Source organism: Lissotriton helveticus, chromosome 1_1 (genome assembly GCF_964261635.1).
Source record: "Lissotriton helveticus chromosome 1_1, aLisHel1.1, whole genome shotgun sequence".
NCBI lineage: Eukaryota > Metazoa > Chordata > Amphibia > Caudata > Salamandridae > Lissotriton > Lissotriton helveticus.
In genome coordinates, this window is record NC_136057.1 from 1,266,055,714 (window position 1) to 1,266,079,255 (window position 23,542).

General features: G+C 43.2%; 1 protein-coding gene across 1 annotated transcript in view; it reads right to left on the reverse strand.

The window, feature by feature from the left end:
• Positions 1–23,542, reverse strand: part of PRKAR2B (protein kinase cAMP-dependent type II regulatory subunit beta) — a 425,732-nt gene that overhangs the window by 67,508 nt on the left and 334,682 nt on the right. Inside the window, exon 6 of the mRNA XM_078657005.1 lies at positions 11,790–11,943. Within this exon, the coding sequence (XP_078513131.1) occupies positions 11,790–11,943 (154 nt within the window). The remainder of the gene's footprint in view (positions 1–11,789; positions 11,944–23,542) is intronic.

Consider the following 23,542-nt stretch of genomic DNA (forward strand, 5'->3'; position numbering starts at 1 on the left):
CAGATCCCATGGTCGGCACTGGAGTAGATGCCTCCGTCCCAACGATAATCGCCACGGCTTGCAATGCCGCTAATCGCTCCGCCTCGGTCTGGGACTGTGACGGCCCCCCAGGCACTGAGTGCCGTCTTCGGACACGGCGGGTTTGGCGAAGTCATTGTTCCAGTGCCGGACGTCGCAACGGTAGTCCAGCATCCCCCTGCCAGCTTTATATTCCTCCAGCCATGTCCAGACTTCCTCAGGACTGTTGCAGAAGTGTGTTTTGCCATCTATGGCAATCCGCAGCCGAGCTGGAAACATCAAAGAGTATTGCAAGCTTTCATCGCGTAGCGCCCGCTTGACTGCTAAAAAGGAGGCCCTGGCCCGCTGCACCTCGAGTGTGAAGACCGGAAATAGCGTGACTTTGCTATTGTCCACGGTGTAGGGGCCGGTTGTCCTGGCCTGATGGAGGAGTAGATCTCTGTCTCTGTAATGGAGGAGACGTGCCACCACTGGCCGAGGCGGGCGACCAGGATCCGGCAGGCGCGCTGGCACCCTGTGAGCCCTCTCCAGTGTGTAGAACTACGACATGGCTTCCGGTGCGACCACCTCCCGGAACCAGCGCTCTAAGTAGGTCACTATATCAGTCCCCTCAATCCGTTTCGGTAAACCCACCACGCGGATATTATTCCTCCTATTACGGCCTTCTGCATCGTCAGCTCTCTTTTCCAAGGTCTGCAGTCGGGCCATAACATCCACCATCTGGGCGTCCAGCTTATGCTGCGCCGGCCCCACGTCTTCCAGCGTAAGCTTCGTCTGTCGCACCCTGTCGGACAAATTAGCATGGTCAGCCTTCAGGAGTCCCAAACCCGTCACCACCTTCGCGATATCTTGCTGAAGGGCCGTTCTAGTGTCCGTTATAGCCTGTAGGATCTGATCTACTTGGTGTTGTGGAAGTGAACCAGGAGGGATAGGGTCCGGGTCTCGCGGTCCCCGCTCCACATCTGGCTCCGCATTGTTCCGCGGGGTTTCCCCATGTTCAAAGTCCGCAGGTTCAGCCCAATTCAGGAGACAGGTTCCCTCCTCATGCCCTGAATTAGTTGTCCAATGGTGCTGCCCCTACGGGGGACAGAGATCTGCTAAAGTCAGCAGGTATGAATTAGAGCCCTGCAGTAGTGAGTCCCAAGGTCAGGCAGGGCCAGGCCCGGCAATGCCACAGCGGCGAGTCGAGGCCCTCGCTAGGAAGTCCAGGAGCTGCAGGCTTAGCAAGGGGGTCCGGCAGGTGGGGCGTAACTATCTGCGGCAGCTCTTCGAGGATCCCTCTCTCGCTTGGCCCTCGTTATAAGCAATCCACGTCGCCTCTGTATGGCATTAGCCAATCATGCATTGCGTGCTTCTCACCAACCCCAAGCACAGGAAAACAAGGGGCGTCCGGCTGGTGAGGCAATTATCATTACAAGATAGGGAAGAGAAATATGCCCTCCGGCGCAGGTTCCCTCTCAAGGAGTGTGCCCCACGTCGTCGCAGGTCGGGCACCAGGCACTCACAGCAGCCGGGTTTGCCAGTAGTCCCAACCCCGCAACGCTGTAGTCATCACCAACGTACCCTCACAGGGAATGTGCACCAGTGTCGAGGGGGGGGGGGAAGGAAAGGAGGGGCTCCCCGTAGCGTAGGGGGTCCCAATCACCCACACTCTTCAGCCGCAGCTCATTCCAGGGAAATCAACCAGGCTCCCAGCTAAAGTTCCATGTAGGGCAGGGGTTTGCTCCGCACCAGTCTCCACAGTAAAGTTTCACCAAAGGGGGCAGCAGGGCAGATCCTCCACTGTCTGTCCCCAGCGCGTGATTGTCCCCAGGTGAGCCGCTCACAACTCGGTCAGGCCGCACCACTTCCTGTAGCGTCTGGCAGGCTCGCCAGTGGGGGGGAAGAGGACAGGAGCCAAAGGGAGGGGCGCACACAACACATCGCGTCCCTCTCACACAGCCCCCTCCTGCTGCTCACCGCCAGTAATCCAGCCATCACCGTTACCCAGCTAGGGTAAGTCTCATGGGGCGGCGCCAGGTCCCACTCGTGCCTCCTGACCAGAAATGCTGCCGGCCGGCCGCAGGCCGATTCCACCCTCCGGAGCGCCCGTCACATAGGCAGTCCCGGGCCCCCACCGCTCTGCAGATCACGCAGGTCGGTTCGCCGGGGTGCCGCCTCCACATCCCCCCCTCCCGAGCCTCCGCAGCAGGTAGAACGCACCGCCGGCTCGGCAGGCCACACGGGCAAGCCCTCATGGAGCTCCGGCGCCTCCTTCAAGTCACGGGCGCCGCCATCTTGCGCAACGGCCTCGCACCAAGCAGAGAAGCGCAGCAGTGTCCCCAGAGCGCCCAGAGGGTCACGCAGTCCGCCAACTCACTGGGGGAGTTACCGCTGCCTTCCCCCAGCACCAGGGGCCAATTTAGGGGGGCACAGCAGCTCCCAAGTCAGGATAAACGGTGGGGCTAGCGCAGAGCTGCAGGCTCACGCTCCCTCCGCCATCGGCTTCCAAGCCACGCCGCCATAGAGCCACTCATACCAACTCACTCACCTATATAGTCACTCACTCAACCATACGGCTAATCAAACACCCACTTATTCACCCATACAGCTACAAAACACACCTACTCACTCACCCATACAGCTTCTCAACAGAGCCACTCACTCACCCATATAGTCACTCACACAGCCACTCACTCACCTATAAAGCTAATCAAACAACCACTTATTCACCCAGACAGCCACTCACACACCTACTCACTCACCCATACAGCTTCTCAACAGAGCCACTCACTCACCCATACCATCACTCACACTCACTCACACACCCACACAACCACTTAAATACCCATTCACACATCCATAAAAGGACTCCCACGTCCACTCACTCACCCATACAGACACTCACACAGACACTCACTCTCCAGTACAGCCACTCACACACCTGTTCAGTTAACCAAACACCCACTCACTCACCCAAACAGCCTCTTACACACTCAGTCACTTACCCATACATCTCCTCACACAGCCACTCAGTCACCCATACAGCCACTCACACCCACTAATAAAGCCACTCACTCACCCATGCAGCCACACACACACAGCGAGTCAATCACCCATACAGCTACTCACACACCTACCAACACACCAATACACAGCCGCACAGCCACTCACATAATATTATAGATATTAGAAATAGTATCACTCATTAGTAATATTCAAAGTAAACTGATTTAAATTTTGTGTTACCTTAGTATATATGTTTAACACTTATAAACTTTTAGAAAACTCTCACAATCACTATATGATGTCATCACTGATGTCACTGACCATGTCATGAGTGACATAATATTGGAGCTCATAAGCAGTGCATTGATGGGGCATGAGTTATAGTTGGCTCATGTAACTATAACAGCTGTATTTCTATGGTTTTGTGTGAGTACAATCTGATCCTAGCTATAACATCCCTTTAACCTTTGTTCTTTTACACACACATACACACACACACACACATATATACACTTTAAAATAATTAGACAATTTTAAAATATATTACTAATAAATTAAAATAAACATTAACTAACAAATATATAAGCAGATCATTTATAACCTAATTTATAAATACAAAACATATTCAAATACATTAAAATATTAACAATATCCCACTCCAACGTAAGTAACAGTCGGAAAGTATTGAACTTTGGTGGGGTTAAATTTACTATTCACCTCCAATGTAACAAGCAGTAAAGAAAATACTGGGTGTTGGAGAGGTTAGATTTACAATTCCCACTGTAATATATGCAAAAGCTGTGAAAGTGTTGGACTTTGGAGTAAGATATACTATTCCCGCTCCAATGTAAGTAAAAAGCAGGGAAAGTGTTGGACTTCATAGGGGCTAGATTTACTATATCCCACTCCAATGTAAGCAACAATATGAAAGTTCTGGACTTTGTAGAGGTTAAATGTATTTGTCCTACTCCAATCTAAAAACAGCAGGGAAAGTGTTGGACATAGGAGGGGTCATATTTACTATTTCCACTCCAGCTTAAGCAAAACATGGGAAGTGTTGTACTTAGGAAGGTTTATATATAGCATTCCAAATCCTAATCATTTTTACACAAGCATGTAATACCTAAACCCGTAACATTCTTAAAACATATTCAAAACAACAAGTAGATAGTATGTAAATAAATACAATTAAATAAAAAAATATTAGTAGAACCAAATATATATTTTTTAAATAATGCACTTCCCTCCCAACTACCCAAGAAAAACCACAATACCCCAAAACAAATTATAATTACTTATAAATAAAACAGTATTAACAATAAAATATTAATTAAATAAAACAAATAAAATTCAAAACAATTATATGATATACACTTGGCAAGTTATATTATTAAATACACTAATTAAACAATAAATAATTAATTTGAAAATACATGTCAAATAGTTAAATAAAACCATAACATAATGAATTAACAAATTAAGTATTGAATTAAAATACATTCATTAAACAATTATAAATCAAATAACTTCTCATCCTATTCACCTAAAAACCAACAATCTGCTACTAAAATGTAAATTACTAATGTAAGTATAAAGAAATAAAATATATGTTAAAAATCCCAAAATAACTTACAACATTAAAATAATAATCACAATTATTATAATCTATCAACAATTAAATATTATTTAAGATCAATAAAACATATAAAAACAATAGTTTATCATTTTAATAAGTATCCACCCTAGTCCCTACAAACCCAACAACCTGCCACTAAATTATAAATTACTAAGCCAATGTAAAAAGTGCGAATACACCCAAAATTATAAATTATACTTACAAAAATGTAATATTAGTACATTAATACTATAAACAACTAAAGTTAATATAATAAGTAATATATTAAATTAATTCAAAACAACATTTAATACACTATATTAAAGTACACAATAATATATACAATATTGTTAAAAACAATATTGTATACATAAAAACACTATTTTTACTGCCTATACTCAATGTTTTTGTAGGAACAATATTTTTGACAGCCTATTCATGTCACGTGATATTTTTTGATACAATGTTTGTCATTTGCTATCCCCACTAGTCTTTGTGCCTAAGATAGTGGCTGCTGAGTACAGATCGATATGTTGCTTGTTGTGGCTTGAGGTACAGTCAGTAAGCAACTTTATTTCAGACAAGAATGGCTCTCTGTATATTGCGACTGTAGATGATGCAATCAAGCGGTTAGGGAAGTGTGTCTGTGTCGCTAAGTTGGCCAAGTGTGGCAGAAAGTAGAGTTCCAGTCTTCTGGTGCAATATAGTGCTTTTTAGCTGTTGCTTTTACAGTTTGGAGGTACAATTTTTGTAGACAACGTTTTATCTATGAGATTACCCAGATTGTGTGTGCATAGTAAAAAACACTTAGGCCCTGATAATGATGTCGGGCGGACCACTCGACATTGTTGCAGTCTGGAAACCGCCCAATCTTAGATCAGCAGTTCCAACCTCAGTATTACAATGCAACTGCACATAGGGCGGTGGAATACATGCATTTTTCAATGGAAGCTTGTGTGGAGGGCAGAAAATTCCCACATTACAAGCTTCCATTGTAAAATGCATGTTTGGAAACATCCCTGCACCGTGTGGCTGGCACCATGAGGTGCCTGCCACACGATGCAGGGATGTTTAGGGCCCCCCTAGCCCATTGTGGAGTGCAAGGGGGGAGAGGGGACCGATGGGGGCCCCCAAAAACACTTTCCAACAGCCTTTCAATGTCGTAAAGGCCAACATGAAAGGGCTGTCAGAAACTGTCATCATAATCCAGACAACAGAGCCGAGCCTGGCTCCGCCGTCATTAAGGGATTATGGTGTGTTCTGACGTACCAATAGGCTCTTTAAGCACATCGGAGGGGCTGTGGACAGTCCCTCCGCCCGATGCCTCCGCCCACCACATCATAATGCGGCGGGTAGACCGAAATGTCAGATGTCGGGTGGACCGCAACCGATGGTCGGTTGGTTGGTTGTGGTCCGCCTGACACCGTAATTGGGCCCTAAGCACCTTTTTTTCAAAGGGCTTTGCAGTAGAAACTGGCAATAGTCAGGGACACATTATTTGGATAATCTTTTTATTTGAAGTGTAGAAGGAGATGACTGAGTTGGCGCTCGATTAATTAAAAATTTGAATGAATAATTTCCTAGGCCCTTTGGTCCCTGAAAAGACATACAGTCCAAAGACAGTGTTGACCTTTTTGGGAATGAAGCTGGACACTTTAAGATATATGACACATTAACAATCAAAATAGCAGAAGAGATTCTGATGCTTTTGGTAGAGTTAGTAGAAAATCGAGCTCAGGAATGTTCAGATTCTGCTGGGGCATTTATTTGGTTGTATAGTAGTCGGAGCAGAGAGAATGTTTTGCAGGTGGTTGGGGGTTTGTGATGTCCAGATATTTACTCCCTCATCACAGGGTAAGCTGTTTAGCTGGTTTGAATGCAGACCTCACAGTTTGAAAGTCGAAAGTTCTTTTTGACCAATTCTAATGGAATGATGTGAGCATTAGATCATGAACTAATGTTGTAGGTGCACATACATTCTGACGCAGCAGGAGACTCTGCGGTATTCCTGGACAGAATGTCATTTGCAGAAAGTTGGTCAAAAACTTTGGATAAGTGAAGGAAGAGGTATTGCCTTTGTGGAATTCTGTGCTTTGTTGATAGCTCTGCGTTTGTTGGGTACGTACTTGGCTGATCCGAAGGTGATGTTTAATGTGGGCACTCAGATTGTAGTTGATTTGCTTAATGGGCAGAAGGCAAGAGCTTTTAGAGCATTAAGATTGATGAAGGTTTTCAAGTTGGGCTGTTTGCACTTCTATCTTATACTTAGAGCCAGACAAAGACAGATGCTTTGTTTTGTTTAGTGTCCGAGATGCCGTGGCCTGGTGCCGGGAGCAGATGCAGAGAAAACATGAATGTCATGGGAAATATAGTATTTAAGGAAGTGAGGGTGCTGAGCTGGTGGAAAAGTCTTTAGCAGCATTCATAAAGAGGAATGACATTGGATATCTGATGGTAGGTTTTGGCTCGTGGCGTGTGGCAGCGAGCAAATTTGACAGAATTGGCATAAAGGAGGGATGGAGTGCATCTTATTCTAAGGTTGATAGAGTTACATTTTTCAGTCAGGTAAATTGGCAGGTGTTGCTTTTCTTGGGTAGGAGGATGATGGTGAGTTTGGCAAAGGAAAGACGTTTGGTTAGGGATCTGAAGTGACCAATTACAGGTGAAATACGCACAAATGTTTTAGGGGTTGTAGATGAGTGCTGCCACTCAAATTCTGAGGTTTCTTTATTTCGTTTTGTGTATGGCTAGGTTGCTTTTGAGGCATTTTGGGTCACATATGACAGAATTCTCGATAAAAGAGGCAAAGTGGAATTATGCTTTATATATTTGATGCAGTCTAAAACAGACTAGTAGCGCAAGGGTTATTTGTGAAGGTTTACAAGAATTGTAGATGAACGTTTATGCCCATTGAAAGATTGGCATGATATCTTAAGGGTTAACGTTTTTCCCAAGAGTTCATTTTTATGGCAAGAGGATAGGAGTGGACTATTCGCATTTCAGCTTTTCAATGTGTTCAGGAAGTTGGCTTTGCCAGCTCTGGACTTTGCAACACATTCTTTCGGAACAGGGGCTGCAACTGAGGTGGACAGGCTAGGCTTTTTTTTTTTTTAAAAAAGGACATAAAGGTCAGCAATAAATACGGCCTGAATCTATGTATTAGCTGGCATGATAAATATGTTTCTTTCCTGTTATGCTAATGTGGTTGCACGTTGTGTTCCTGGTATTTTACTCCACCTAAAAAAACAGCATGGATCGTTGGACATTTGTTGCTCAGAGGCTCTGCCAAGCAAGCAGCCACCATAATTATTGGTTGATTGCTGGGACTGGACGGCAGCCTCATATCTGTGCAGTGGTAGGACAGGAGAGGAATGAGGTGGATGAGTGTGGGCTCCCCTTGAGGGAGCAGAATGAGAATCTGCTCCCGCAGGGTCGGAGCATATTTGTTGACAGATTCCGCCAGCACCGAGAATGGGTGCTGGCCGGAGACTTGGCAGGGGCTATGGGAGCCATGCCCACCCCCCAGTGGCCCTCACCTTATTTTCAAAATGTGGGTGCTCTGGGTGGCCTGCTCCTGCCAGCAGCCGGCTTGGGAGCTGACCAGGGAGATGGCAGGGCCAAAGGCCATGCACAGGGAGGGGTTGGGTGCTTGCATGCCGCCAGCACTGTGAAACACTGGGCAGCTTCGAAGCAACTGCTGTGTATTTCACTTAATGCACTTAATGTGGGCAACACACTCCCTGTTTGCGTCGGCACACCTACTTTAAAGGCTGCGGTACGAACAAGGACAGTGCGACCCTTACATAATATGGCCTCTAAACTCTTGAATTTTAACTTATCTGCTTGTCTTACTCTATACATTTTTAATAGATAACTAGAGTCAAAAACTAATGGTGTTTAGAAAAGAAGCACAAAATAAACACAAAAGTAATAGTGATCAATTCGGCATTTAACTGCTGAAACACCACTTTTTCATACAAATGGTTAAAGGAATATGTTTTCTGGACTGTCTTGTGGCAGGAATGAGAAACAAAGCCAACTGATGCAAGTCATAGACTCTGACTAGGCCCAGGATGCCTATTTAGTGAGGTCTTACTTTCTTAAGAGCTGCTGTCTATCTGCCTCCTTATTCTCTTTAAAGAACAAATAGGGAGTTCCACAATTCTGTCTGTTACCACATCTACATGGAACAACAAGCCTTTGTTACCTCCTTCACATTCACTCAGCACAGGGCTAGGTCCTCATTGTTCTATTACATTTTCTAATGTGCATCTCTATGTAGCTTCTGCTACTTCCGCTCCCCTTTATGAGGTTAAGGCTACTGAGCAGGGTCTTGTTTCCTGTAGCCAATAGGGATGGGCCCAGATTGGGCTATACTACAGCGATAAACTGGAACTGGCTAGCCATCCTAACTATGGTTGAAGGAAACAGAAGCTATAATGAGCAATTTCTCCTATGTCAACATGTTTCTAAGCCCTCTCCTGCCTTCTTCATCAGGACAAAAGGTTCTCTTCTACACTCAACTCGAAGAATAAGTAAATAGAAAAAAGTGTATATACATGTAGATACTACTAAGTGGTAGACATGTCATAAATAAACATGCACTGTACACAGTACCTCAATAAGTATGCTACATAATGTATAATTGGTCTTAAGAAGAATGCTGCCCATGAGCCTCAGAAACGGGGTGGGAAAGAGTGTCTATAGTCAAACAAATGTCGAAATCACTGCCTCACCAGTATACTACCACCCCACGGCTCCGTGTAAATACACTTTTTTCTATTTACTTATTTTTCGAGTTGAGTGTAGAAGAGATCCTTTGGTCCTGATGAAGAAGTCAGGGGAGGGCTTTCAAAACATGTCGACATAGGAGAAATAGCTCATTATAGCTTCTGTTTCTCCACCTCTTTCCCCACTTTTACCAATACCAGCTCAACGGAATATTAAAGTCTTTTTTCCATAGAGCTAGGTATTGTTTAATATATTCACTCCTCCACTCACTCCTGACCCTTCCACTCACATACCTACACTACACATAGTCTTGTTTAACAACTAGTGCTCCAGCGTAGTCGTAGGTTGTAGCACACCCCATCCAACAGCGGGCGGGAAGACCCCTATGATGAAGCATGACACCAAGGGCCCTTTTGGTGTGTGAGGGGTATTTAAACAAAGCTGTGTGCTTTCCACCATAGTGGAGGACACACCTAGTCTGGGAGAACACGGTTACATATCCTTCCCTTTTGTTTCTCAGACATTGACCAGAGGAGGAATTATCCACCTCTTTTGTTTTCCAAGCATAACCTCTTCACTCCCTATTTTGATTAATTACAGGTCTTCCCTGAGCTACAAAACAAGTAACCCAAAAGCAGTTTTGCCCTGACTGGATCATCATCAGTAAGATGTAGCTTGGTTCTAGTGGCTCAGTCAGGACTACACTAAACCCACACATAGGCATATCCTTTGCACTTAGGGTATCACACTGCAGTATGACCCATGTCTGAATTAGATAAACTACCTAATCTTGTACAAAGAGGCTTTGTTTTGAGTTTCTCTTTGATTGTATTTGAACTTTTGCAGTACAACTTACACTTTTAAAACATATTATGACTGATCACATTATCTTACAGGAACACTGTAGGTAATGAGGTGAATAAGTCACATTAAGCAATTGTCTTGAGTATAGAGAGGGATCATGGTCAATTTGTAGTAGACTCGTACGAAATGTATTTACAAATAATAATCCTGTGTTCAGTCTAGGGAATCTTCGGCCAGCATTCGGGCAACTTATAACCATGTCAACAATCTCCCAATGAAGATAGCACATCCTTCGCATGCATGGATGTGCAAAAAAGCCTTGGAGGATTATAGGGTAATCTCAGAAAAAAACTGATGCGGAGCAGATAATTGTTTCCAAGGCAGTTCAAATGATGGAAAACTACATTGGGTAACAATAGAGAGCCAGGAAATAACGTGACAGCATTGACATTTAGAAGACAACATTGAGATGCAACATTGGGTAGCAAGTCTTGGCCAGCACTGACTATCTAAAATAACGGTCCACACCCTGGTTGTCTCCAGGGTTGATTTCAGGAAGATAATCTTTTTCCAAAACAATTGTATTGAGTTTTAAATCTATAACACATATATATCTAAAAATGCACAATCATTATAAGGTTATTTGCCCATCAAGAAAGCAATATGTAACCTGGAAGTATTCAGTGAATCAGGAAAGTAATGCTTAAGAAACACAATAGGTTGCCTCACCTTGGACACATCTGCAAAAATTAAGGTTGTAACAAGAATTGGGAGGGCATCCACATTCATCAATCAGATGTATCAATCAACAAGGTCAAAGTATCTAACCAACTGACTCTAAACCTTGTGAAATTGCTATAGGAAGCTACGACTTGCATATGCTGAACTCTCTGTTGCAATTCAACAACCCATGTTTGAGCACCAGGATTCAACCCCACGTACTTGAACCACCCCAATCAACTGCCAAGGTCTCTACACACTACTATAACCCCAATATTACAGACAAGTCTGTGGTGTATGTGGGGGGACTGTTCATCCCTTAGATGATACATTAACATGAGTTTACCTCTATACTCCAAAGTGATCCCCAAGATCAGGGTGAACCGAACCATAAACTTTTACAGAACCATTGAACCATCGGGAAGCTCCACAATATATGGATTAATATTTCTTTCTGGCCACTTTCTTTCATCAATTGCCCTAGCTAGCGAATGTAAATGTTTGTATGCATGAGGAAGAGATACGTGAAGGCAGTTTTTAACTGGACCAGACTCAACTCTGAGTATATGGTCACCTCCCTGGGGTAGGGCCAATGTTCCTCCCACTCCATATCACTCAAGGGGGCCCCAGTTCAACCTTCCATTTCAATTCAAAGTGGTGTAACTTATTTAGGGTGTGCTACTCTACTCAAACATGTCTTGGTCTTACCTGATTCAAACTTTGTTACAAGAAAGTAATCGCTGACTTTTCTGTACGTATCACAATCAGAATATGTAATACAGGCATGAAAATTCTGTTCATTATCTCAGAGTAGTCTCAGTCAAAAAATGTTTTTTTATTATAATATACATTAATACAGTGTTTTTGAAAGAATGTGAAACAAATTATGCTTAGGAAAGGAATTCATACTTACCAACCCCCATATTGAACCTACAGATGTTGCAATAATTGTAGCTGCTCTAGGTGTATTGTACATTAACGCCAATTCGCCAAAGCTTCCTTTGTTGTCGTAATTGCCAACGCACCTCCCAACACCATCAGATTTTACACATATATCATAAGTTCCCCTGTTGAAAAAAATTTGATTAATTATTTTTAAAGCCAAAGATAATGCAAACTAAAATATGAAATGAACATGCTGTCCACCACAATAAACAAAATACACCATGATGCACACTCCTTCAAAGAGGTTTACCGTTCCTAGACAATCTTGAAACTATCGAGCAGTTCGACAGTGCTGAATGACAATCAGCTGCTTTGTAGTGCAGAACTTTTTCGGGTGCTAAGAAAGGCTTAGGGATAGAGAGTAAATCTGCAAAAGAGAAAGCTATTTACCTGTAACTTTGGCTACCTAAGAGTTGTGGCACATGCATTTATCACTTGTTGACTCTTTTACTCCACTTGAGGGTCGACTCCCCACATCAAGCAAGTTACATTTGTTTTGTCTACCTTTTTATAACGATATAGCCAAGTATCACTCCTCTTATAAGCAACACTCCATAGACCACATCATGTTTTGGGCAGGAGTACCACTCATCATCTCTGGCTAGGTGTGTGGTGTCTTCCATGGGGAATGGAATCCCACCGGGGGAGCACACCACTGCAGTCCCATTGCTGTGGATGCTCATTTATATGAGGGTATGGCATGTTCAATTGAAGCTTGCCCCGCTGGCTATGTTAGCAAAGTAGTCTCGCTCAGGACTGCAGAACCAGGCTTAGTAGGGCTCACAATGTCACAAGCAGAATTAGCTTTTAAAGCAGTGTAGGAGGAAGAAAGCAGTTCTTTTGGACACAAGTGGTGTTTAGGGGGCGCATGGGTGGCCCGTCTCAGCTAACCACCTCTTCCCTATCACTCAAACAACGACCCCCACCTTGCCCCATCACCCACAGGAAAGACGCTACACTGCCTCTGCTCCACTGAATCCCACCGCGTCTTCAGTTGACTACTGACAACAATCACACCTCCTTTTACAAAATGGGCCACCGGGAGAAAGTGATTTCTTTTTGTGAATCCTGTCTTCCTGAGATTCACATCCAGGTAGGGAAATAATCTTGTGTGATGAGGGTGAAGATATTTCTTCCTCAGTTTTCATCCTCCATAACCATTAGTAGAAGCTTTTTTTCAGCTAAGAGATGGAAAATTGATAACTGCAATGAAAGAAAGCTTCGTGAATTAACTGTCACAGATAAGTAATTTGTTCATTCCCTTCACCAAGTAGTGAATTTATATGCATACGCTGTGTATCAGTTCTTATGCAAAGTGAAACCCGTGAGGAGGTAACTTGGGAATGTTAGGCAGGAATTGATTGGATTCTAAAATACCACAGCTAGACGTTCTCCATGGAGTTATGGGGGTCTCTCTCAATTGAATTGTACATAAATGGACCCAAAAAAAAGAATTTAATAATAACTTTTTTCCAAATATACTTGCCACAAAGCCGTAGAGCTTCAATGGTGAAACTATTAACTATGTAAGGCAGAATTACACATTTAAATAGCCTGACTTTCTGAGAGTAAAAGAGCTTTTAAAATTGGGAACGTTTAGAGAGTGCAGAGCAGAAAGGATCTCCTACCAAAACTGGTGGGGGTATGAAAAAAAGGGTCTCTCCACAGGGGATATGATTTTTCTTGAAGAACTAAAAATACACAAGACTTAGCAGGTGCATTTGCGCTTGCTTCAAGTTTTTCAAATGTGAGAATGTATGTGTGTGTATTTTCAGCTGCAAAGGGAATTCACAAAAAGGTTCTCTGATTATTCTTGGGAAGCTGTGAGTTAAGCACGTTTCCAGGTATAACCTGGAAGAATGTTGCCAATTCCTGAAATGAGTAAAACGGTGAAAAATCTCATGGTGTGAATTTACTCATTTTAGAAGAAGGCCCACAGTGTTTATATGCAGCTCTGAAGACCAACTCACTGAACTCTCCAATACTTCGAGGTCGGAAGCGATGGTTACAGACATTGATTTTCAGTATCTGCTCCTAAATAAACAGCTCCTTTCAGCTACCTTGGATTGGAAGTGTTGAGGATCCAACAGTCCATCAGCCATAAGGCAGCCAGCCAGCCCACTGTCCATCGGCACACTGGAATTTTCCTCTTCTCCTGTCCTGATTCTGAATATGGGGATTTACAAGCCTCTCTTCCATACTGTAAGGGGGAAGTCTATGAATTCGAAAACTACTGCTTGTTGAATGATAAATCATTCTATAGAGGATGAATGAGTTTGATATTTCGCAGATATTTTGTTTCTATTCTGAAGGCAAATCACTAAAAAACATTTTGTGTTTCTGGCAAACTATAGCCATGATAAAATAAGAACAGCATGTGTTAAGACTTGTATAATAACGAAGAACACATTGGGGTTTGATTACTATTATTACTAGAACATCTTATAGAGCGCCCTGCATACTGTAAAGGACGCTGGAGCCAGATAATCTGATTCTCCTCGAACTCTTAATTCACTCTGCATAAAGCAAGGTCTGTAAAGATACACGGGAAGGCTGTAACTCATCTATCTTTCTCAAGGCAACTGATAGCAAGTTGCAAATGAGGGCAGCCTTTAACGAAAAGGACCTGCCACCTAACTTTACATAGTGGCACCTCTGTACTAGGACCAGAGAAGCGTCAGAAGAATGCAATTGTCTAGAAGAAGGAATATAGAAGCAGACTGTGTTTTGAGGATAGCGAGGGACTCTTCCATGAACAAACAACTCTATAAGTTCAGCAAAGAGATTTAAAATGAACTCTTCAAAATTGGTAGCCAATAGAGATTGTTTAATGCAGTTGAGGCCGAAGACATCCCATGACAGACACTGCAGGTGCAATCTTCCTCATACATTTTGTTTCCTCTGTAGATGCTTACTCAATCCAGCAGGAGGGATCAGGAAGAGAGAGTTACAATTGTCCTGTCGACTACGAATTAGTGTGTGGAGTCCTGCATTTTGTTTCCTCTGTAGATGCTTACTCAATCTAGCAGGAGGAATCAAGAAGAGAGAGGGGACTAAGAATTACTGCGTGAACCTCCAAAAGTCGAATATTAGCTAGCAGAAGATGAGTAATTTTATACAGAAAGTGGATTAAGGTAAAACAAAATGTAGATAGATGATTTACCCGTGTCCACCAAAGATAACATATTGTCTAAATGAATACCCAGATTATGCGCTGACATTGGTAGACATGGAGCTGATCCTGAGGATGTAAGCCAAATATTGGAGAAAAAGTCACCAGTGACTCCACACGCCAGGAAAAACAGAACTTCTGTTTTGTCAGCATTGAATTTTAATGAGTCATCTGATAGACAAGTTGGCAGAGCATTCATAGAGTTCTGATCTCAAACTGAACACTCAAATCTGAACCGCACCTAGGCTTGTTGAATGTAATTAATAGTTGAACATCGTCGGCATAGTTCACAAATTGAACCCAAGGGAGCAAATCAACTGGACCATCAACTGCAAAGAGATATTAAAAAGTGTAGAACTGAGCAAGGAGCCCCGAGGGATTCCCTGTGATAGAGTATGGAGGCATATGGTTTCGCTGTGCTCTAGATTCGAGGTAAGATTGTATCCACTGTAGAGTCCCGTTTTAAATGCACACCTCTGAAAGTCTAAGTGGTAGCCTCTCATTGGCGACTGTGTAGCATGCTGATAGAAAACTACAAATGTAAGTTTGGCAACCTGGGGTAGACTGACATAATTTCCAAAATTCAGGGCTTAACTCTCAAACTAATGCCGTTTTTTTGGAATATATATGTACGCAATAGTTACCAGGCCCAACATTAAGCAAACACCCTATATGTCTCTAGTAACTTGGTAAAAGAGGACCAGTTAGTTAACTGCTCTCCCATAGCCTTATAAGCCTAGTTGACAGTGAGGCAAATTTGATTGCATTGGTTACTATAGACAGCTGCATAATCGGCAAGAAGAAACATCACAACCATATACTTTTATGTATTTTATGTTGATGAATGACACTGTCAGAAAACGATGCTGTGTGCATTGTGCTTTTAATACTTCTCTGAGGCCCTCAAAACGATGGATTACATAAGACTCTTGGGCAAAATAGAGAACTTAAACATGGAGGCACAACTGTGGTTTTTCACTGAACAGTTGCATTCCAACTCCGCAGCCCAAGTAAAAGACAACCAAGGCAAAGGGAGCGGCCCATTCCATACCAATGGGGCCTCAAAACAGGCCTCTTTATTTGTCCCCATTCTCTTTGTTATATACACCAATTAGTCTTGTCAGTTATTGACTCATGTAATGCCAAAATAAATTCAGTCAGTGACTGTAAATTACATAACCATACTACTCACAACAGACAGGGGAAATTCTAGAGAAAGAAGTCAGTGCAGGGATTCCAATATTCTTAAACGCCTACAACTATCTTCATAGCGCAGATATCCCACACAAGGCACACACACACTAAGCACATGCATGCAAAGGAAAAGTCTACAAATGAATAACTGAGACCACTCCTGTTTTGTTTGGAGAAAGATATGCTGCAGGTTTATTTGATAAAGTAATGGATTAAATTACGGATGATCTAAGGGCAGCGAGTGACGATATGACCTAAGCTGGAGGCCAGCCTGATTAGCCAATAAAGACCAGGAATATGCAACTTCTGGTGCTGTATTATTGGAGGTTCACCCTACATCTGGAGCCCATAGTCCAGGAAAAGAACTCACACACAGAGGTGCAGCAATACCAGGCAAGCTCCCAGTTGCTCAGGTTTACCACTGCCCGTGGGAATAACGGGCACCATCGTTTTCATCCCGGGCCATACCAAAAGGTCTCCCGGGGTAATGGCATAAAGCCCCTACGGGATCATTCTTATTGTTACTTTTCGCACCAAAGTCCTTTGGACTGCCCAGTCACTCCGCCTACAAAGCAGAAAAGGGCAGTCAGTCACGATATGACCTATGCTGGTTGTCTGCCTGACAATGAGGACAGGAATACACAACATCTGGTGATGTACTTTCGGTGGTTGACCCCACCTCTGGATCCCATAGTTCAGCACACAAACTCACCCACAGAGGGAGAGTGATTCCAGGCAAGCCCTAGTTGGTCAGGCTTACAACTGCCTGTGGTAATAATGGGGTGCCGTTACTTTCATCCTGGGGCCCTGCCATAAAGACTCCCAGGGTATTGGCATGAAGCCATTATGGACTCTCTCTTGTGGTTGCTTTTCCCACCAAAGCCCTATGAGTCTCCCAGTAACTCCGCCAAGCCTGATGGGAGGAAACTGCTTAGGCAATGAGGAGCTTATTGAATTCCTGCAAATCAACTCAACGCATGTGTATAGTTGAAATGTCTCACATGACAGAGAAGCTATATATGTTAAACTATTACGATGTTGCCCTTTCACGCCCTTAACTTAGGTTGTAGAGGCTACCTGCGTTCACAAATTACCCTTTTTAAGGTATTGCCCCTACATGTCCCGAACTTCTAAAGAAATCATAACGCAATCATCTCTAAATGTTTTAGTTGTCAGTTGAATTGACCCCAGACACAGTCGGTCGAATTGACACCAGATATAATCGTGGGTCACAAGTGTACCTGCTGTACACCACAACCATCATTCATACTTAAATGTATATTTCTTGATGTCGCTAGGAAGGTGTCTCTACAATAAACAGGTCTGCCTTCACACATCAGGTATGTACATTTATTATACACCCAACAGGTGAAAATGTCTTAAGGTTTCATCCAATACCGCTGTGGACATCATCGTGCAAATTGTATCGGAGGAACTGACGGTTCTCAATGACAGAGGAACCACAAATGAATTCCCGCATTGGTACCTGATGCCGAAATGAATTTCGCCAGTGGAAATGATGTATAAAACTTGAAATATTAAATTGAAGAGCCTGATAATATGAATCTTTACCTGCCCGTGATGATGATATTCGCCAAAGTAACCTCACAGTAGTTTTATAAAACTGAGGACAACAGCGGAACTTAATATATTTCTTTTTGGATGACTTTATTGATACAAATCAACAATTTAAGTCCACACTTGGACTTACTAGAATCCTCTTTTTTAGTGTATGCCCTGGTTCATATGAAAGAGGAGTGTATATCTGTTTAGGTCCTGAGGAAGGTGGCAACAACCCACCGAACCGCACGTCGACCTGGCGTGGAACCCTACAAAATACTCTGTGGTTCTTATCTAGGCAGATTTTCTCTCTGCTGTATAGTATACCGTGTCATATACAGATATGATTGGAAGTGATTGGTGTGAAAGTGTATGATTTTGTGAGAGAGCAGTATGTTTGTGTGATTAGTGATGTGAAACCAGGACATTAATCTTTTTTCCTTTCTTTGGTTGTTTCAAAAAAGATAATACCATTTGTATTATATAAAGAGTGGTGTACTGTATGAAATGGTGATAATTTATGTATTTAAATAATGTATTTTTTTATATGTGACATTTGCTAAAAAATTATTAAAAGAATAAGAATGAGTTTAAAAAGTGAAAGATGAAAAGTACTTACAAAAAAGAAATAAATAATTAAAATAAAAAGAAAGAAATTGTTTTCGCTATGTTTTGAAGGTCTTAGATAATGAAATGAACTATGTTTCAATTTATAAAGTATGTAGGCCATGAGGGAATTTATTAGTGTTGTGTTTAAACTTTCCCCTCCTTTCCCTGGCTTCACGTATCTTGGGAGGCGGTCCCCTTGTTCAAGTTATTTCATCCAATACCATTATCTTTACTCTCTTATTACCCGTTTATGCAATTTCTAAAAGGTCCCCCTTAGGGGCCGGTGTGGAACTACTGTTCCCAGAGTGCTGTGTGACATACTCTATCAAGCACTGTGTACCAATTCATTGTTCTATATGTAGGGTCTGGCTATGCTACCTCAGTGTGCCCCTCATAGACAAAGACAACATTTCTGGGTTGAACCTGCTAACCATGTCAACACCAGCAGTTAAATAGGAACACACTGGATCGGGTCAATGGGAGCGAACAGTGGGCAGCAGCTGTAAAGCAGCCCAACACGCATATCAAAGCAGGCACTTGAGTGGCAGGTAAGTTGCATTAAGTGATACAAGAGTACTACACTACACGAAACCAGGCTGGGATTGGTGGGGCTCAAGATTAAATATACATCACAGGGTACTAAGTTGAAAACTCCCATCGCACCGTAGTGGGGGCGCCACTGACCGTTCTGTAGTCATGCCACATGAGACCCAGTGCTGAGAGTGATGCTTCCCTTGCCAGATGACAAATAATCTTTAGTGCTAGATAGTATCAGTGCACTGCTCTAGTAGGGATAAGAGGCATCAGCCTCTCAAAACGTAGGCAATTTAAATGCAGGCCTGATATCCAATTAAAGCTGCGTAATGTTTCGCCGTGGCTAACTGTGGGGCCTCTACTCACCCGAACCTAGTCCTGGGTGGAGCTAAAAAAGGAGCCTTGCCCAGGGTCCCCATAAAGGTACCTCTAGTATTCTGCTTCATTTCCTGTCCATATCAACTGTAAACCCATCACTCAGCCTAAAACCATGAACTATTGAGGTTGTGTTGCAGTGATGATGCCCTACACTCAATCATGTGTAGCCAGGTACAACATTCCAATCTGGGTACTGCCAAAATGTAGACAACTGGGGAAGCTTTATGAAAGTTGGAACCTGGAATAAAGTGTGTGTCGCAAATGTTCATATGAGTTCTAACATTTCTGGATATGCAGAATGTTTCCTAATAAGTTGCATCAGAATTTGTCCTCTGAGCAATAAGTGCTACCGAAGCAGTACCTCCCTGACCCTAAAGGTGTATCTGGCCAATTGCTGGAATTCAGGTGTTTACCAGGAGCAAGATGGGAACCATTGCCACAGCACGTGTACCCTATTTTTCATGAAGGTGAGGTATGGCACCCCAATTAATAAAAGAAGATTGTGGCATCTGACATGAATCTTAAGCCAGTGGATATGAGAAAATAGTTTGCCATTGTGCGACCTGTACCTCCCTAACCACGCCATATTCCACCTGCTGCTTGTGCCAAGAATTCCTTTTCATTATTTCTTTAAAATCATACTACTGATTTCCTCCTATTGACATATCCTTTGTTCAGTACTGAAGAGTGACTTGAATATTAACAGCACTACCTGAAACATGATTAATGGGCTGTTGTTAAGTGTGTCATTGTGTTCTGGATTTCCAAACCCTAACTTCACAACCTGGTTAACACTTGTTTAGAATTCAATGTTGAAAGTGCTCCTGGTTAGGAATTTTGGGTGGTGTTATGCCTTATGGGTTTCTATTGAAACCACCTCCCCAATTGCCGTTAAGGATTGAGTGGTGAATCCCTGTTCCAAGTGTACACAACTCTTTTCTATCCGATTACCATGTTCCAGTCCGATGGTGTGGCACAAGGAGCTTCCCTTATGCACTACCTTGCCTTGAGGCCACCATCCCATTCAAACTGGCATGCTGTAAAGAAGTGCTTGGGTATAAGCTGGGCCCATGAACTAATGCAGCAGGAGAAGACCAAATTATATGGCAGGGTTGACTAAATTATGTGGCCAGAATCATCAAATTATGCGCCGAAATGCAGTACATATTTTTTAAGTATTATGTACTTATTTTGGAATTTGTATCCATGATAACACTGTCTTTGCAAAGGTTTCACCACAATAGGAGGGTTTTAACACTCAATTAAAAGCAATGCACTCCCGAATGGTGATCAGTCAACCTTACGAAAGGACCTTCCAATGAGCGGCAATGCGTCGCCCTATTTTTCATAACTTTGATCAGTTTGATGTAGAAACCTTTTTTTTTTTTTTCTTTTTTTATATTAAATCTGCAAATAATGCAGCACATAATTGGCAGTGTGGTTAATGCAGCAAGACCATAATTATGCGAAAAATGCAGCTGCATTGCATCATGCCAGTGGTCCTGATTACAAGAGTAGATAGTCATGCTGTGATCCGGCTGCATAGGTGGACAGTGCTGGACGTTAACATCTGGGTAGTAATTATTTAAGCATATATGTAATATGTAAACAATGAAATGACAAAAGGAACATCGGATGTGTTGTCATGCATGCCCTCATCTCTTCAATGATTGCAGCTGCATATGACATTTGTACCCTGATAGTTCCTCTGCTGTGTGTGGATTGCGGCTTTATATGTGATTGCTTATATCCAGGGTCACTGGAATGATGTAGCAGGGGAGAGCCACATTTTGCTGCAAGGCTGACTGACCTGCCGCAGGAAAAGCAAAATATGCAGCACATTTTGTGATAGTATTACTTCATTATTTTCTCCTTTTCACACTTGTTGACACTGGGCATAGGGTGTACTTCAACAGAACCAGTTTACTACACATATATAGCAATAACCAACATAAGTTGGCCAGTCAACCTTTCCAAAGGGCCTTTCATTGCACTGGAACCCTTCCTGTTGCTGGGTTTTTGCATCTTTTGAACCGTTTGAGCTAGAAACTTTTTTTTTACATCTGCAGATTATGCAGCATATGGTGGATTATGTGGCAAAGGTGACAAATCCATAGCTATTTGACCCCCCGCCCCCACCCACTCACCCAAAAAACGTTATACCTTATACGTTAAACCTTATAGATTAACAATAACTTATGTCTGTCCAACCAAAGGTGCAGACTAATAAGTCACCTGGTGCAAAGGTGGAGAGCCTGTCAGCTGAAATGGCTGCTTATCGCGCTACAGCAAGTGCTCCATTTGTTTAGTTAAAGATACACCGTGAAAATATTTTCTGCCTTTCAATAAATAACGAAGAATGCTTGGTGTTGCTAAAAAGCAGGGGCCATCCATCATGCCTAGGCCTCTAACCTTTGGCAAGTGGAGAGAACTCTAATGGAGGAAATTCGCTGTGGCGATTTGCCCAAAGAGGACGACAACTTGTGTTGTGCGGTATATAAAGCGGGTCCGCCACAAGGAGGTGACTTCACTGAAGGGGTTTGACGAAAGAGAAGCGCGATGATGGAAAGCAGTTTTGCCAGATTGGACTATTTCCCGCACAATTGGGCGACATTTTTCCCAATTGTGCGGGAAAAACCCATACCGGGCGGGTGGCTACGTTTTGGGCTGAATTAAGGCCTGTGTGCGCAAAATACTGGCTTGGGCGGTGCCGACCGTGGCGTGCGCCTATCACATTGGCACGTCTATGCTGGTGGTCCATGGCTGGCGAATGAGTGTGCAGCTCACGCTAAAATGATTGGAGGAGGACCCCCTGACTGGCCTGTGCGCTCTGACAAGACCCTCACCCTACCCGTGAGGAATGAGCAACAACGACACACACACGAGTTGTCCCGCCCCCCCCAAACACACGCTGCACAACACGTAATTGTCATCAGCACCACCTAGCTTGGTGGTAGAGTGTGAGTCCCCAGGGCTGTCAATATTGTAGCGCGCGAAAGCGCTACCACTGATCGACAGTCCTGCACGGCACTGACTGATCCTGAATGGAGAAGGCAGGTTAAAGCGGAGAGCTTCAAGGGGCATCGGGTGTTAGATCTAAGGAATGAAACTTGAGGGGTCTCTAAAAGGTAATTACTTACATTCAAAGTGTCATCGTTCGAATACCACTTATGGATTTTCACTCCTTTCTGGGGACAAACAGACGCCCAGCTTGTCAATGTCTCGTCATCATGGGAAAGACTGAGACAAAGTGAGAAACTAAGTGTGCCCACCAACGCTGCAATGGACTTCAAGAGTCCCACTCCAGACCGGGGCCAGCCTGTGACTTCACTCCGAGTCCTCATTGCTGCCATACGCGGCCTGTCATGAATTGCCATGCTCGCCAGCTTTGAATTCCGGGACTCACCACGCAACCGTGATTCTCACAGTGAGAGCAGGTGGCACAGGTTGAGGCTGCAGTGCAGCACGGCTGGCTGTCTGACTCTCTTAAGAAGAGACAGGCTTTCCGTAACCTTACCCACAGCCTGTCCCATAACTCAGCAGACCATGAGAGACCTATATCCGCTTCCCATGCTTCCTCCACTTTAGACTTTATACGTGGTGATGCTGGTGCGTGTAGCAGAGAGTAAATCTTGGATGCTCTAGTCCCTTTAATAAGTAAAGTGCGCAATTGAGATATGATATGGGACTCCTGAGGTGACGTGGAAAGCGGCGTGACGTGCAATTCATATGCTGATTGAAGTGCTTGTGCTAATTTGAGATACTTAGCACGAAAAGAGGAAGGGAGATGAAAAGATGCCGCAGCATCTGAAAAGGAAATAATACGAGAATGATGGTAAAATTGATGTACCCATATGAGACCACGACTTCTCCAAGACTTCCAAAAAAATGGTTTATTGTTTATTAAAATCGATGAGTTATGCCAAATAGGTTGTTCAAAAAAAGATGAAATTAAAGGAGATGGCAGAAGTTTAGAAGTGTATTTGAGAATCGGAGTGAAAATGGACTGTGGTAGACGAGAAAAAGAGAGGTATTCCAGAAAAGAATAGGGTGAAATATATGCCAATTCTAGAGACGTCCATAATGGAAGGAATGTGGAAGAATCTACAAACCATTTAGATGCTTGGTTTAATAGAAAGGATTTGTTTTTCATTTATAATCGACTTTTACTTTTCCCCCTTACTCTTAGTAAAAGACACCCTGACCTGTCACATACTTGTTGGACGTGCTCTACCCCTCATGCTGATTTGTTACACTTGCTTTTTAAACATACT